The following is a 13,637-nucleotide window of genomic DNA, read 5'->3' on the forward strand; positions in this document are numbered from 1 at the left end:
TGCTTCTGTCCCAGCTCACATCCCTTCTGACCAGTGTAGCTTGTCCTGGGCCTAGAAATGACAACAGATATATATACCTGTCTGGCTGTGCCTGATCACAGCTGGTTATTTAGTAGTGTGGGGCTGAGTAGGCGCTTCAGCCACTACTCATCCTTGTACTCTGGCAGAGCAGTCGTCATTTCATCACTCAAGGATACGTATTTTCTCTATCTTGGAAGGGTGAAAGGCAGAGTCCACCTAGGATTTCAACGTGGGTCCCAGGTGTTACAGTGAGACTCTTGGTACAAGTGTATCATCTCCCTATATCTACCCCGGGAGGATGAACCAGAAGTAAACCCTGTAGCTTGTACATTGTACAATGACCTGAAAACAGGCACTCAACCCACTGAGCTATCTCGTTATTGTTATCCCAACTCGATAGTTTTCAATGTATTGGCCTGAAAGCGATGAAGAGTGGATTCTGCCATGCGGGGATTCGGGTCTATTGCCTGCAGGCTGCTATCAGATCTCAGAAGCTTGCGCTCGATGGACTGAGCTAGCTTTCTCCTTGTAAAAACCTTTATTTTAGGTGAAGTCGGTGACAGAGGCGAGTTCACTCTGGTTAGGTATTCATAAATGCGGGGAGTGCCAGGGGTGAATTACCGTGCACTGCATCAAGGGGATTGTGGATCTTAAAATAAACCCTGGGCCCTGCTGCGGCACGTAAAGCTTCTGACAGCTATGAATGGACGTGGGACGACGAAGCCGGGAGAGGTGGGAGCAGGGAGTGCCGCTCGCCTGCTCGGGCATGAGAGGGTCTGGGAGAGGGATGGGCTCGGATCTCCAGAGCCACTCCCTGCGAAGGCTCGACAGCAATGCTCAGCATCCTGACCAGGGCCGGTCCTGAAGGGCGCTAAGACCCAGGGCCGGCCACCGGGCAAGTGCAGGGAGCCCAGGGACAGAGGCTGTCAGTCTCAGGAGTGAGTTCGAGAGGCTGCAGCGTCGCGGCGCCGGGTCCCAAGTTCAAGGGTCACGGCGGGCAGCGCCGGACCCAGTGACCAAGCTCAGAAGGGGTTACAGGCTTGTGTGGGCAGCATTACGAGCGGCGGAAGCAAGTGGGACACTCGAAGCGCCGATCAGTGCCACCAAGTGTCAGGGACCGGCGAGGAGGGCTGCCCTCCCCTGTGGGGGGAGTGTGGGTGGCCACGTTTCTCTCGCGCGCTCCTACAGTACGAACTGTCTCAGGACGCCCCTGGGGCCACCGACCAGTGTCCCGGACAGTTCCAGGAGCATCGTCCCGTCAGTGCACATGGACAGAGGTGACAGATCCCCAAAGTTGCCCACTGCAAAAAGCGGGTTCTCTACTTATTTGAAAGCCTGGGCTTAGAAAGACCAGCATTCAGAACCCACCTGGACCGCGTCCCCAGTACCACAGGGCACTGCCCGGTAATTTCAGGGCAGGCGGCGTTCTTTGGACACTGCTTCGTGGTGACCGGGACTGGGTCACACTCTTCTATGCCCTCTAGTGAACACTGGTTGCTGACCCTGTGCTCACTTCCAAAGTCGCGTCTAAGGATCAGGGATCCCACGGGCGCATCACTGCCCCTTCTTGTGCCCTGGTCCACGCCGAGGGCAGTGTGCTCTGAACTCGCGTTGCCCTCTGCCATCTGCCAAAGGAGCTGAAGACACCTCGCGCCTGAGTGCGCCCCCTTGGCATGGGGCAGACGTTCTAAGGACGACGGTCGGCCGCCGCCTCTTCTCCAAGCAACAAGCTTCAACATGGAGCGGATACATGGTAAGGTTTACCACCCTGCGGCGCCTGGGCGGCTGTGAGTCTGGCCTGCAAGGGGCACGGGTATGGTAGTGCCATCTTGCACATAGTGCCGTGGCATCCAGCAGGTCGCGTGCTTTAGTCCTGCGGATGGCACAAGTGCACTGGCGTTGCCAGGGCCTGCATGTGTATAGTGTTCCGCGTGAGTGTATCTCCTGCATGTGATGTGTGCGTGTGGTGTATCACGCATTCTCTCGCTGCGTTACCCTGAAGTGCGCGAGCTGTTGTGCGCCTGTTCTGCTGGTGGTGATACAGGTGGCTTGGAATCAGGAGGTGGCCCTTGACAGGCCGCCTTCTTCTTGCTGGCATGACTCCTCAAGGGCCGGAGCCAGTGAGTTCCATCTGGAGAGGGAATTCCATCTGGAGAGATTGTGTTCGCGGTTATTCCCCCTTGTCAGCTGCGCACCTCTACTGCTAAGGCTCCTCCCACTTCCCAGTCTGCCTAACATACTGATGCGCACCTCTCCTGCTAAAGCCCCTCCCACTTCCCAGCCTGCCTAACATACTGATGCGCACCTCTACTGCTGAAGCTCCTCCCACTTCCCAGTCTGCCTAACATACTGATGCGCACCTCTACTGCTGAAGCTCCTCCCACTTCCCAGTCTGCCTAACATACTGATGCGCACCTCTACTGCTGAAGCTCCTCCCACTTCCCAGTCTGCCTAACATACTGATGCGCACCTCTACTGCTGAAGCTCCTCCCACTTCCCAGTCGGCCTAAACATACCGAAGGAGGAACCTGCACTGCTTATCCTCTGACCGCGTTTTGAGGTGAAGCAAGTAAGATATACTCCTTGCTGACACCCCGATGCTACTCATCCTGGCTATTAGCGATTCCCTCTGAGGTCTGAACTTTTCGCAACCCATCATACAATGATCCACCGTTTCTGGGCCTCACAATTCACAGAAGTGACTCTACCCATCTTAAACTCCCATCCCATCGAACCTGCAGCACCCACTCTGAGCTGTAAGGTTGTGGTGCCTGCAATATGCTGGTGGGTGTGGTGTGCAGGGGACGTAGGTGGCACCTAGTCACCTTATGATGCTGTGATAACCAGCAGTACCTGTGCTACATTGGTGTGGTCACTTTTTAGTTTTGAATCATAGCCTTCGCATTAGTCCAGCAAAGTGAAGCAAATATTTGTATAGTGCAGGGGTGCACAACTAATTTTGACAGAGGGCCGAAAGTACCTTACATGAGGGCTATAGTGGGCTGAAAAGTAAATGTGGGTGGGGTGGTAGGTGGGGCGTGGCAGGAGGCTTTTTCAACCCCCAATTTGTATTAAACACATGGAAAAAGAATATGTTTTTGAGGGGTAACGATTTTTATTGCATTTCAAACTTACATTTTGTACTACACATTTTCCATTGTTATAATTTATTTCGATTTAGTTATTGTATATTGTCTGTTTAATTAAATTATATATATTTTATTGACCTATGATTGGATATTCCGTTATTTTGGACTGCTATAGTTTGCTGTTTGGGTTGCCCAAGAGGAGTATGGCCTTCATTGAGTCAGGTTTCCTCAAAAAAGCAAAGGATGTACATCTCCTAACTGTGCCTGTTTTAGCTTTATTATTGGGTTCACTCTTGGAGTGCAACACTATGCCCCATGGCTCCCACCCCCAACCAAACTCTATGCCCCATCGCCCCCTGACCCCCAACCAAACACTATGCCCATGGCTCCCACCCCCAACCAAAGACTATGCCCCATGACTCCCACCCCCAACCAAACACTATGCCCCATGGCCCCCTAACCCCCAACCAAACACTATGCCCCATGGCCCCCTCGCCCCCAACCAAACACTATGCCCCATGGCTCCCACCCCCAACCAAACACTATGCCCCATGCCCATGTCCCCCACCCCCATCCAAGCACTATGCCCCATGGCCCCCTCACCCCCAACCAAACACTGTGCCCCATGGCCCCCTCAACCCCAACCAAACACTGTGCCTCATGCCCATGTCCCCCACCTCCAACCAAACATTATGCCCCATGGTTCCCTCACCCCCAACCAAACACTTTGCCCCATGGCCCCCTCACCCTCAACCAAACATTATGCCCCATGTCCCTCACCCCAACCAAACACTATGCCCCATGCCCATGTCCCCCACCCCAACCAAACATTATGCCCCATGGCCCCCTCACCCCCAACCAAACACTATGCCCCATGTCCCCCACCCCCAACCAAACACTATGCCCCATGGCCCCCTCACCCTCAACCAAACACTATGCCCCATGCCCATGTCCCCCACCCCCAACCAAGCACAATGCCCCATGGCTCCCACCCCCAACCAAACACTATGCCCCATAGCCCCCTCACCCCCAAGCAAACACTATGCCCCATGTCCCCCACCCCCAACCAAACACTATGCCCCATGGCTCCCACCACCAACCAAACACTATGCCCCATGACCCCCTCACCCCCAACCAAACACTATGCCCCATGTCCCTCACCCCAGCCAAACACTATGCCCCATGGCCCCCTCTCCCCCAACCAAACACTATGCCCCATGGCCCTCTCACACCCAACGAAACACTATGCCCCATGGCTCCCACCCCAACCAAACACTATGCCTCATGGCCCCCTCACCCCCAACCAAACACTATGCCCCATGTCCCTCACCCCCAACCAAACACTATGCCCCATGTCCCTCACCCCCAACCAAACACTATGCCCCATGGCTCCCACCCCCAACTAAACACTATGTCCCATGTCCTCACCCCCAACCAAACACTATGCCCCAAACACACTCTCAAGCATGCACCCATACAGACCCCAACCCCCACCCCCCAACTCAGCACACACACTCTCAAGCATGCACCCATACAGACCGAATCCCCCACCCCAACTCAGCACACACACTCTCAAGCAAGCACCCATACAGACTCGAACCCCCCACCCCCAACTCAGCACACACACTCTCAAGCATGCAACCATACAGACCCGAACCCCCCACCCCCAACTCAGCACACACACTCTCAAGCATGCACCCATGCAGACCTGAACCCCCCACCCCCAACTCAGCACACACACTCTCAAGCATGCACCCATACAGACCCGAATCCCCCACCCCCCAACTCAGCACACACACTCTCAGCATGCACCCATACAGACCCGAACCGCCCACCCCCCAACTCAGCACACACACTCTCAAGCATGCACCCATACAGACCCAAACCCCCCACCCCCAACTCAGCACACACACTCTCAAGCATGCACCCATACAGACCCAAACCCCCCACCTCAGCACACACACTCTCAAGCATGCACCCATACAGACCCAAACCCCCCACCCCCAACTCAGAACACACATTCTCAAGCATGCACCCATACAGACCCAAACCCCCCCATCTCAACATACACAACACAAACACTCAAAAACAAACATTCATACACATCCGACACCCCCCCCAACCCCCCCATCTCAACATACACAACACAAACACTCAAAAACAAACATTCATACACATCCGACACTCCCCACCCCCATCTCAACATACACAACACAAACACTCAAAAACAAACATTCATCATTCATACACATCCGACACCCCCCACCCCCCAACTCAACATACACAACACAAACACTCAAAAACAAACATTCATACACATCCGACACCCCCCCACCCCCCAACTCAACATACACAACACAAACACTCAAAAACAAACATTCATACACATCCGACACCCCCCCAAACCCCCATCTCAACATACACAACACAAACACTCAAAAACAAACATTCATACACATCCGACACCCCCCAAGCCCCCATCTCAACATACACAACACAAACATTCAAAAACAAACATTCATGCACATCCAACACCCCCCACACCCCCATCTAAACATACACAACACACTCAAAAACAAACATTCATACACATCCAACACCCTGCACCCCCATCTCAACATGCACAACACAAACACTCAAAAACAAACATTCATACACATCCGACACCCACCCCCCCATCTCAACATTCACAACACAAACATACAGCAGAACAGACCCGACACACAAACACAAATAAACAGACCACTTACCGGACGTGCTGGAAGGCAGGTAACCTGGAACACTGGCGATGTGAGTGGTACTACGGCTGGCGTGGCCAGCAAGGCTGAAATGCCTTCCGACATCAAGCCTTACTGGCCACGCCAGCCGTAGTGCTGGCCCTCCATTGGTGCAGCACACACGCACTACGTGGCTCGTAGGAGCGATGTGGTGCGTGTGTGCTGAGCCAATGACGGCCAGTGTTTTGTCCGGCCCGGAAGACAATGCTGCTTGCGGGCCGCCCTCCATTAGGAAAGTGTTTGTGCCTCACGGGCCGGACAAAACAGCATGGCGGGCCGCAACTGGCCCGCGGGCCGTATGTTGTGCACCCATGGTATAGTGTATGCCTGTGGAGAGATGACCTTGCTTTGTGCAATATTTGTGTTGTGCCTCACCGCCATTGACTTGGTCACAGAGCACTTTAGCTTGGGAGTTCAGCAGACCTTAATCTGAACATGCATGAGAAACAGTCATTTGCATTGCAGGAGAAGGACAAGGTGACTAGTACTGTAACGTTATAGACGCTGTATATGTTCAGTTCAGAGTGCTGTACGAATTGTCATATTAGTAAATAAGTGATTTCTGGCGTGAGAATGGAATTTGGCATAGGACTCGATCAACAAATATGGGCGTTCTGCGCTAAAAGCTGGAACAATCAGAGTTATGCGACTATCCCTTGAGTGACTGATTGCAGTTGAGGGCTCTGCAGTTACATGTCAGGCAGTGCTTTCCTAGACATGCATATTTGGTAAACATGTATGTTAGTGGGTTACATTGCATGCATATTTGGTAGACTGTTGCAATTGCAGGAAAATAAAACTTAGTTGAGGTTTTACTGTTATGTACCAATGCATCGCAGGCTGCTTAGTTGTGCTTGCATGCGGTGCCTTAGCATCTGTCAGTAAGCACGGGTGGATTGGCCAATAGGGAACTCTGGAGATTCCCCGGTAGCCCTCGGCACACTGGGCCTTTTTTGTGTGGTACTTCCAAATGTTCCCATAGGAAAAAGGCTGGACTTGCTGAACATGTATAATATGGGGCCACTTTGAAAATGATTTCCAGGGCCTCTTTTGGTTCCCAGCCCACCCCTGTCAGTAAGGCCACCCATGTGTGGCTCATAGTTGTCGTTTTAGTTGCAGCATTAGTTATGGCCTCGGGACATCTTTTAGCTCATTTTTGGATGCTATATCGTTTTGGCTCACGAGTTGCTCTTTAGGCCAGTATCCAGTTTTGCTCCTCGGCAGTGCTTTACTGCCACTCAGTAAGATTACCTAGTTTCATAGATTGTGCTTTCGTGTCACCATTAGTTTGTGGCTATTGGTGGCACTTTAGTGACACTGTTAGTATTGACTCTAGGCTGGTGACTTATCACTACTGAGTGAGGCTGCATGAGTTTGTATTGAAGGCGGCTCTTCAGCACCAATATTAGTTTTGGCTTCTGGGAGCACAAATAAGGTACCAGAGAGAGTGCAGGATACTGTGCTCCTCTCAGAAGAGTTTACTATGCATGCCACCTACAGTGCTTGCCGGTTACTTGGGGAAGGCACAGCGGGCTACAGAGGTGGTCTTTGGGAAAGGAGAAGTGGGTGGCTTTATGAATGCTTGTTCTTGGCGCATGCAGATTTTAGAACCTAGAAAGCACTTTTAACACTCACACCTCTGGCTTCAGGAATCGAAAAGCTAAACAGTATACACCAAGAATGCACCTTATCAGAGAAAAGCTTTTAGAACTGTGGCAGAGGCCGCCTTGGATCAGACTTAGGGGCTCATTAAAAGTTTGGTGGTATTTTGACAGTAAATCTGCCGAAATACCACCAAACGGAAAGTACTGGTACCGCCACTTGGGCAGGCAGAATTACGGCTGAATCACAAGTGGTGGTAGACGGTGTTAGTTCCATAGGACTCCATAGGGATTTCCGCAGAGTTGCTGCTTTCTGGTGGTAAGGCAGCAGAATTACCTGCAGCATTTTGCTGGAGGTTTTTCCTCCACCTCACTGCCAAACCGGATATTCGGGCGATGCAGTAATGCAGTGATAATAGAGTTGCCACCGCATTACAGACGATTTTTGTCGCACTGCTGACCTTGTAATTAGGCCAGCGGTATTCAAACTGTGGGTCGCGACCCCCCAGGGGTCCGTGGGTGCATCCCTGGGGGGTCTGAGAGCTCAGCAAGAAATATTTTTTATAAAAAAACTTTTTTTTTTTTTTTTTTTTTAGATTGGAAGAAATGGGCTGGGGTGGCTCACATGGTCGGGTTGAAACATGAAACTGTCTCAGGCAACAATGAAAAAGCGGCCCGCAGTTGTAAATGGATATTCATTCCTTTAGTCACAGACTGGGCCTCATTACAACTATGGCGGTACGGTAACAATGGTGCTGTTAAGCTACCGGCACCATTGCTACCGTACCGCCATAGTACGAGTTGTGCTCGCGGGTGTCTGACAGCCCGCCAGGTCTGACCTGGCAGGCCGTGCGGTACCCGTGAGCACAGCTCGTCGGATGCACCGGCACCATTATTAACGGTGCCGGTGCATCCGAGCTCCCCATTCCCATTGAGCCCTATGGGGCTCTGATGGGAATGGGGTTCTACCGGTACCGGCACCCGCGAAAGGGCAATTATCAGGTCTGCCCAACTCGGCATGACCCGGTAATTGCCCATTCGCGGGTGGCGGACCCGGATACAACTCCAGCGGCAGCCGTGCCGTTTTACCGGCACAGCTACCGCCAGGGTTGTAATGAGGTCCACTGTTTCAATAGTACCCAAGGGGGTGCTTTGTGTTAAAATGTAAGTACATTGTGATATATTCAGCAACAATGGTCAAAATTACTAACTGCATATTTAAGTAACTCATAAACCTGGTCCACATTGGCCAAAATGGTGGCCCATTTTGACTGGCCCACACTAGCATTTTACATTTCTGGTACAGGCATTGCCCTATAGGCCAGTACGAGCCTGGCGGCTCATCCATAATGGCGAGGGGACGCCCACCCAGTGGCCCCTCACCCATTATGGAGGAGCTAAGGAGCCAGCCCAGTGAAACAGTGAGCACTCCCTCGCTGCTTTTTCCAGCTGATGGAGTGCTCCTGGGCTGGCTGAACTGTCAAAGGGAAACACTGTTTCCCTTTGACAGTTCAGTTTAGTTCCCCAGCCGCACATGCTCACTGAGCCATGCAAGTGCTGGGGTGTTTTGCTTCGCCAGCATTGCATAGCTCATTGGAAATGCTGGCTGGGGCACTGCATGTCTGTATGTCCGAGGGGGAGCTCGTGCGCCTTCTCGCACATACGGACAGTGCAGCCTGGAGCAGGGCGTTTCAGCACCCACACGCAGGCCAATGCAGAAGGTATGTTTATGTTCATTGTTTTTATTTAAACATGTGTATGGATGCGTGTATGCTTATGTTATGAGTGAGTGTATGGTGATGGATGCTCGTGTGAATGATAGAGTGATTGCTGTATGAATGTGCAGCGCCTTGCATACACACATAATCATGTTGATTGTGTTAGGCCCAGTGGGGCCCAGGAGACAGGGATGGTAACTTTTTACTGGACATCTATCATAGATGTCCAGTAAAAAATGTCATGCCTGCCCTCTGGGCCCCCCAGCACCATTTGCAAACTGATTGGTTATTTACCCATTTTTTTGTTAAAAGTATGCTCTACAATGCAACATTTCAACCCATTATTTAACAAAAATTCACAGGGGGAACCCCCCCCGAACCTCCCTTTATTGGTTCGGGCTCCCTCACTATGCTCGGTCACTATGGCATTTTTGGGGGAAATAGTTGTGCCCCTCCACTTAAAAAAATCACCAGCCGCCACTGGCACTCAGACTGTGTTGGGAACGGGATGGGGGGAACCCAGGGACTATGGTGGGAGCACAATGGGCGGGAACCATGGGATAGTGGTGGGAGCAGAGTGGGGAGAGCCCAGGATGTGTGATGGGGTGGGGAGAGACCAGGGACTGGGTAGGAGTGGGATGAGAGAGCCCAGCAACTGTGATGGGAGCAGGTGACGGCGCGCAATACATACTGTCCATTTGGCATTTCTGGGGGGTCCCGACCTGCCCAAATTTTGCTCAGGGGGGCCCCGGCCAAAAAAGTTTGAAGACCACTGAATTAGGCCCTTACATAAAAAAGAGACTGACTCTTCCCCAGCACTTCCGGCCTTTTAAAAAACTGTATTAAATCAGGAGATTGCACAAAAGGACAACCTACCATGCCACCTGACTCTGAGGTACTTAAAATGGGCTCCCGGAGGGCCTGATTCTGAGCTCCATGTGTATTTAGAAAAGTGTCATTCTGAGATTGAACGTCACTTTTCGTATTTTCTCCATATTATGAGTCTACTTTATTTATACAGACACAAAATATGAAGCAAATAAGAAAAGACAGGGCTCGAGTTATATATATAAAAAAAAGTAACAGGACTCATGCAAAAACATCACAGGAAGTGAGCAGATCCTAAAATGAAATATGTCAATTTCACTCAACTTGTCACAATTGAAGAATATGCGCAGACAAAATGAGAATTTGCCAAGAGAACAGATTTTCTCATTGCACTGCTGGTTAATTGCAAACGGTCTGCGCCTTCTAGTTCTAAAAATCTTGCAAAACATGTCCGGTATTGCAGAATGTCATTATAGACATCTTAGTGTGCTGTGTACTAAGGGTCTGGATTCAAACTACCGACTACTCTTCCTCCCCCACATACAAAGAAAGTAGATTTGCATTCTGTGGACTTGGTGGTGGCAGTTAACTAGGTGTGTAGCCTGTAATCAGGGAGACCTCCAAGTACAGCCTCCCGGGCGAGCTGAGCAGCCCATGGCTGCTCTGTAAACAGACCCCATAAACGTCTCTGCGGCCTACCATCAGAGCCGCCGTCTCATCAAATGGGTACCAAATTTAACCACCAGCGGAACCTTAATTATAACCCTAAAGGCCGGTCCATCAGCCCTTGATTTCTAATCCTCACGCCCACCTGCCGCTTGCTAGCTTCCGGAGCCAGGATGGGCAGCAGCTGCGCTCGCCCACAGACCCACGAAATAAGTGTGTGGTGAGGGGCGCTATTTTAAGGCATTCGGCTTTGACATTGGCACGCTGATAAAAGTCGACCATGACGTCCAGACAGCACTTTCACGCGCCATAAGCACTGAAGTCTCCAAAGCGCCTTGTACTGATGCAACAGGTCGTATGCGCTATACTAACAGTTTCTCGTTCACTAATGCGCTCGCTTCAAAGCGCTACGGAGAAAAGGAAGAGGGGACACGAGAGAGAAGAATGGAACAGGAAAGGCATGAAAAGAAGGGCGGGAAGTAAAGATTCCCTATGAGTCAGCGAAGGTGGAAGGATATGTATTGTATTTTATAGGGGTTTATAGAGAGCGGACAAAGACCAAAAAAGGCATCTAGGCGCTTTTATGAGACATGTGAGGACAGATGCGAAGCGTGATCAGAAAAGGTATGGTTTCCGGTTCCTCGGGAACTGAAGATAGTCAGGAATGTTGCAAAGCTCCATCTGCAAGGAATTCCAAGCGTGGGGGCTAGCACCGAGAAAGACCTTCCTCCAGCCGGGGTCCGACGTAATCTGGGAAAACATAGCAGGGACTGACAGGAGGTGCGAAGCGCTCTGCTCGGCTTGTAAGGAATGAGCATAAACATTAAAATGTCCGCGCCAGAGTTGTAAACTCTGGCGCGATGCACAAGGCACAGGATCTTAAACTTGACCCGGCTCCTAATAGTGAGCCAGTGCAGCTGACAGAGTGAGTCCTTAGACTGTTCTATGCCACCCTGATTACTTCAGCACCAAAGGAGAGGATTTTCTAAAATATGACTCCCAACGTGTGCATTTTATAAGTAGGGGTGTACCGAAAAGAGAAATTATTATTCAGCAGAATAGTTGGCCCAAGAATGCAGGTGCATTGCCTCTTAACAGCAGAACAAAGGAAGGCAGTAAGCAGCGAGCTGAAAGCCTGAGTGGCCACTCAAGAAGGGCTATTAAGCTGGCCCTGATGCCAGACCTGGTTAATGTATGTACAGAAGGGAGCGACTTGTTGATTTAATGCTTATGGACTGACTGAGAAATTAATTTATTTACAGTGATTTCATTGCAAACTGAGCCAGTGAGAGATGTATTTATATTATGCAGACTGGATGCAAGCAAGACCACCTGGGACAATGCTGAGTAGCCCAAAATACATGTTTGCAGGGGCTCATGCCATATTGTTTGGGTCAGAAGGCCCTTGCCAAAGACACCTGCCCCTCTGTTAGGCCCCAGCCAGCACTCTTTAGGTCACGCCTAGTACTTCGACCACACACCCTTGTTAGAACCCCACCTCGATTCTACATCCCACTTAAAGCACCGGCTGCGCCTCCAATTCCTAACCAGCAGGTAAGACGCTCAATGAGCACTGTGGGATCAATGGTGCTGAACGCTAGAGAGGTCAAGCAGCATTGCTGTGCCCGGCTCCCTTCTGTGTCAGTAGTTTCCTGCTAGACTTTGGTGTTCTCCAATAGCACCCACCTGTCTCCCTTGTTATTAATGTCTCCAGACCAGATTGGGACCTGTGCACTAGCAATGAGAAGACTGAAGCTGATCTAGATTGGGACCTGTGCACCAGCAATGAGAAGAATGAAGCTGATCGAGATTGGGACCTGTGCACCAGCAATGAGAAGAATGAAGCTGATCTAGATTGGGACCTGTGCACCAGCAATGAGAAGAATGAAGCTGATCTAGATTGGAACCTGTGCACCAGCAATGAGAAGAATGAAGCTGATCTAGATTGGAACCTGTGCACCAGCAATGAGAAGAATGAAGCTGATCTAGATTGGGACATGTGCACCAGCAATGAGAAAAATGAAGCTGATCTAGATTGGGTCCTGTGCACCAGCAATGAGAAGAATGAAGCTGATCTAGATTGGGGCATGTGCACCAGCAATGAGAAAAATGAAGCTGATCTAGATTGGGGCCTGCACTAGCAATGAGAAGAATGAAGCGGATCTAGATTGGAACCTGTGCACCAGCAATGATAAGAATGAAGCTGATCTAGATTGGGGCCTGTGCACCAGAAATGATAAGAATGGAGCTGATCTAGATTGGGACCTTTGCACCAGCAATGAGAAGAATGAAGCTGATCTAGATTGGATCCTGTGCACCAGCAATGATAAGAACGAAGCTGATCTAGATTGGAATCTGTGAACCAGCAATGAGAAGAATGAAGCTGATCTAGATTTGGGCCACTGCACCATAAATGATAAAAATGAAGCTGATCTAGATTGGGACCTGAGCACCAGCAATGAGAAGAATGAAGCTGATCTAGATTGGGACCTGGGATTGGGACTGGGATTGGGACCTGTGCACCAGAAATGAGAAGAATGAAGCTGATCTAGATTGGGACCTGTGCACCAGCAATGAGAAGAATGAAGCTGATCTAGATTGGAACCTGTGCACCAGCAATGAGAAGAATGAAGCTGATCTAGATTGGGACATGTGCACCAGCAATGAGAAGAATGAAGCTGATCTAGATTGGGACCTGTGCACCAGAAATGAGAAGAATGAAGCAGATTCCGGCTGCTTTGGGATGATGTTCTGTGCTGCAAGTGCTTGAAGATCATCAGCCTGCCTTTTCTGTGTTCAGGCCACTGATCCTGCCTTTTAGATTCAGTGACTCAACTTTTTCCTCTGTCTGCTTTCCTTGGGCAATCACTAGACCAAGACGGAAAAACGAGTTGTACCACATTTTGAAGGCATGATTCTGTGCAACAACCTCTTCCC

The 13,637-nt window shown here is 50.7% G+C and overlaps 1 protein-coding gene across 1 annotated transcript in view; it reads left to right on the forward strand.

Moving 5' to 3' along the window:
- The first annotated feature begins 796 nt into the window (after window positions 1-796).
- AFAP1L1 (actin filament associated protein 1 like 1) overlaps window positions 797-13,637 on the forward strand; it is a 297,654-nt gene continuing 284,813 nt past the window's right edge. Inside the window, exon 1 of the mRNA XM_069651391.1 lies at window positions 797-1,774. Within this exon, the coding sequence (XP_069507492.1) occupies window positions 1,759-1,774 (16 nt within the window). The 5' untranslated portion in view covers window positions 797-1,758. The remainder of the gene's footprint in view (window positions 1,775-13,637) is intronic.

Source organism: Ambystoma mexicanum, chromosome 3p, assembly GCF_040938575.1.
Source record: "Ambystoma mexicanum isolate Mex_15411 chromosome 3p, UKY_AmexF1_1, whole genome shotgun sequence".
NCBI lineage: Eukaryota > Metazoa > Chordata > Amphibia > Caudata > Ambystomatidae > Ambystoma > Ambystoma mexicanum.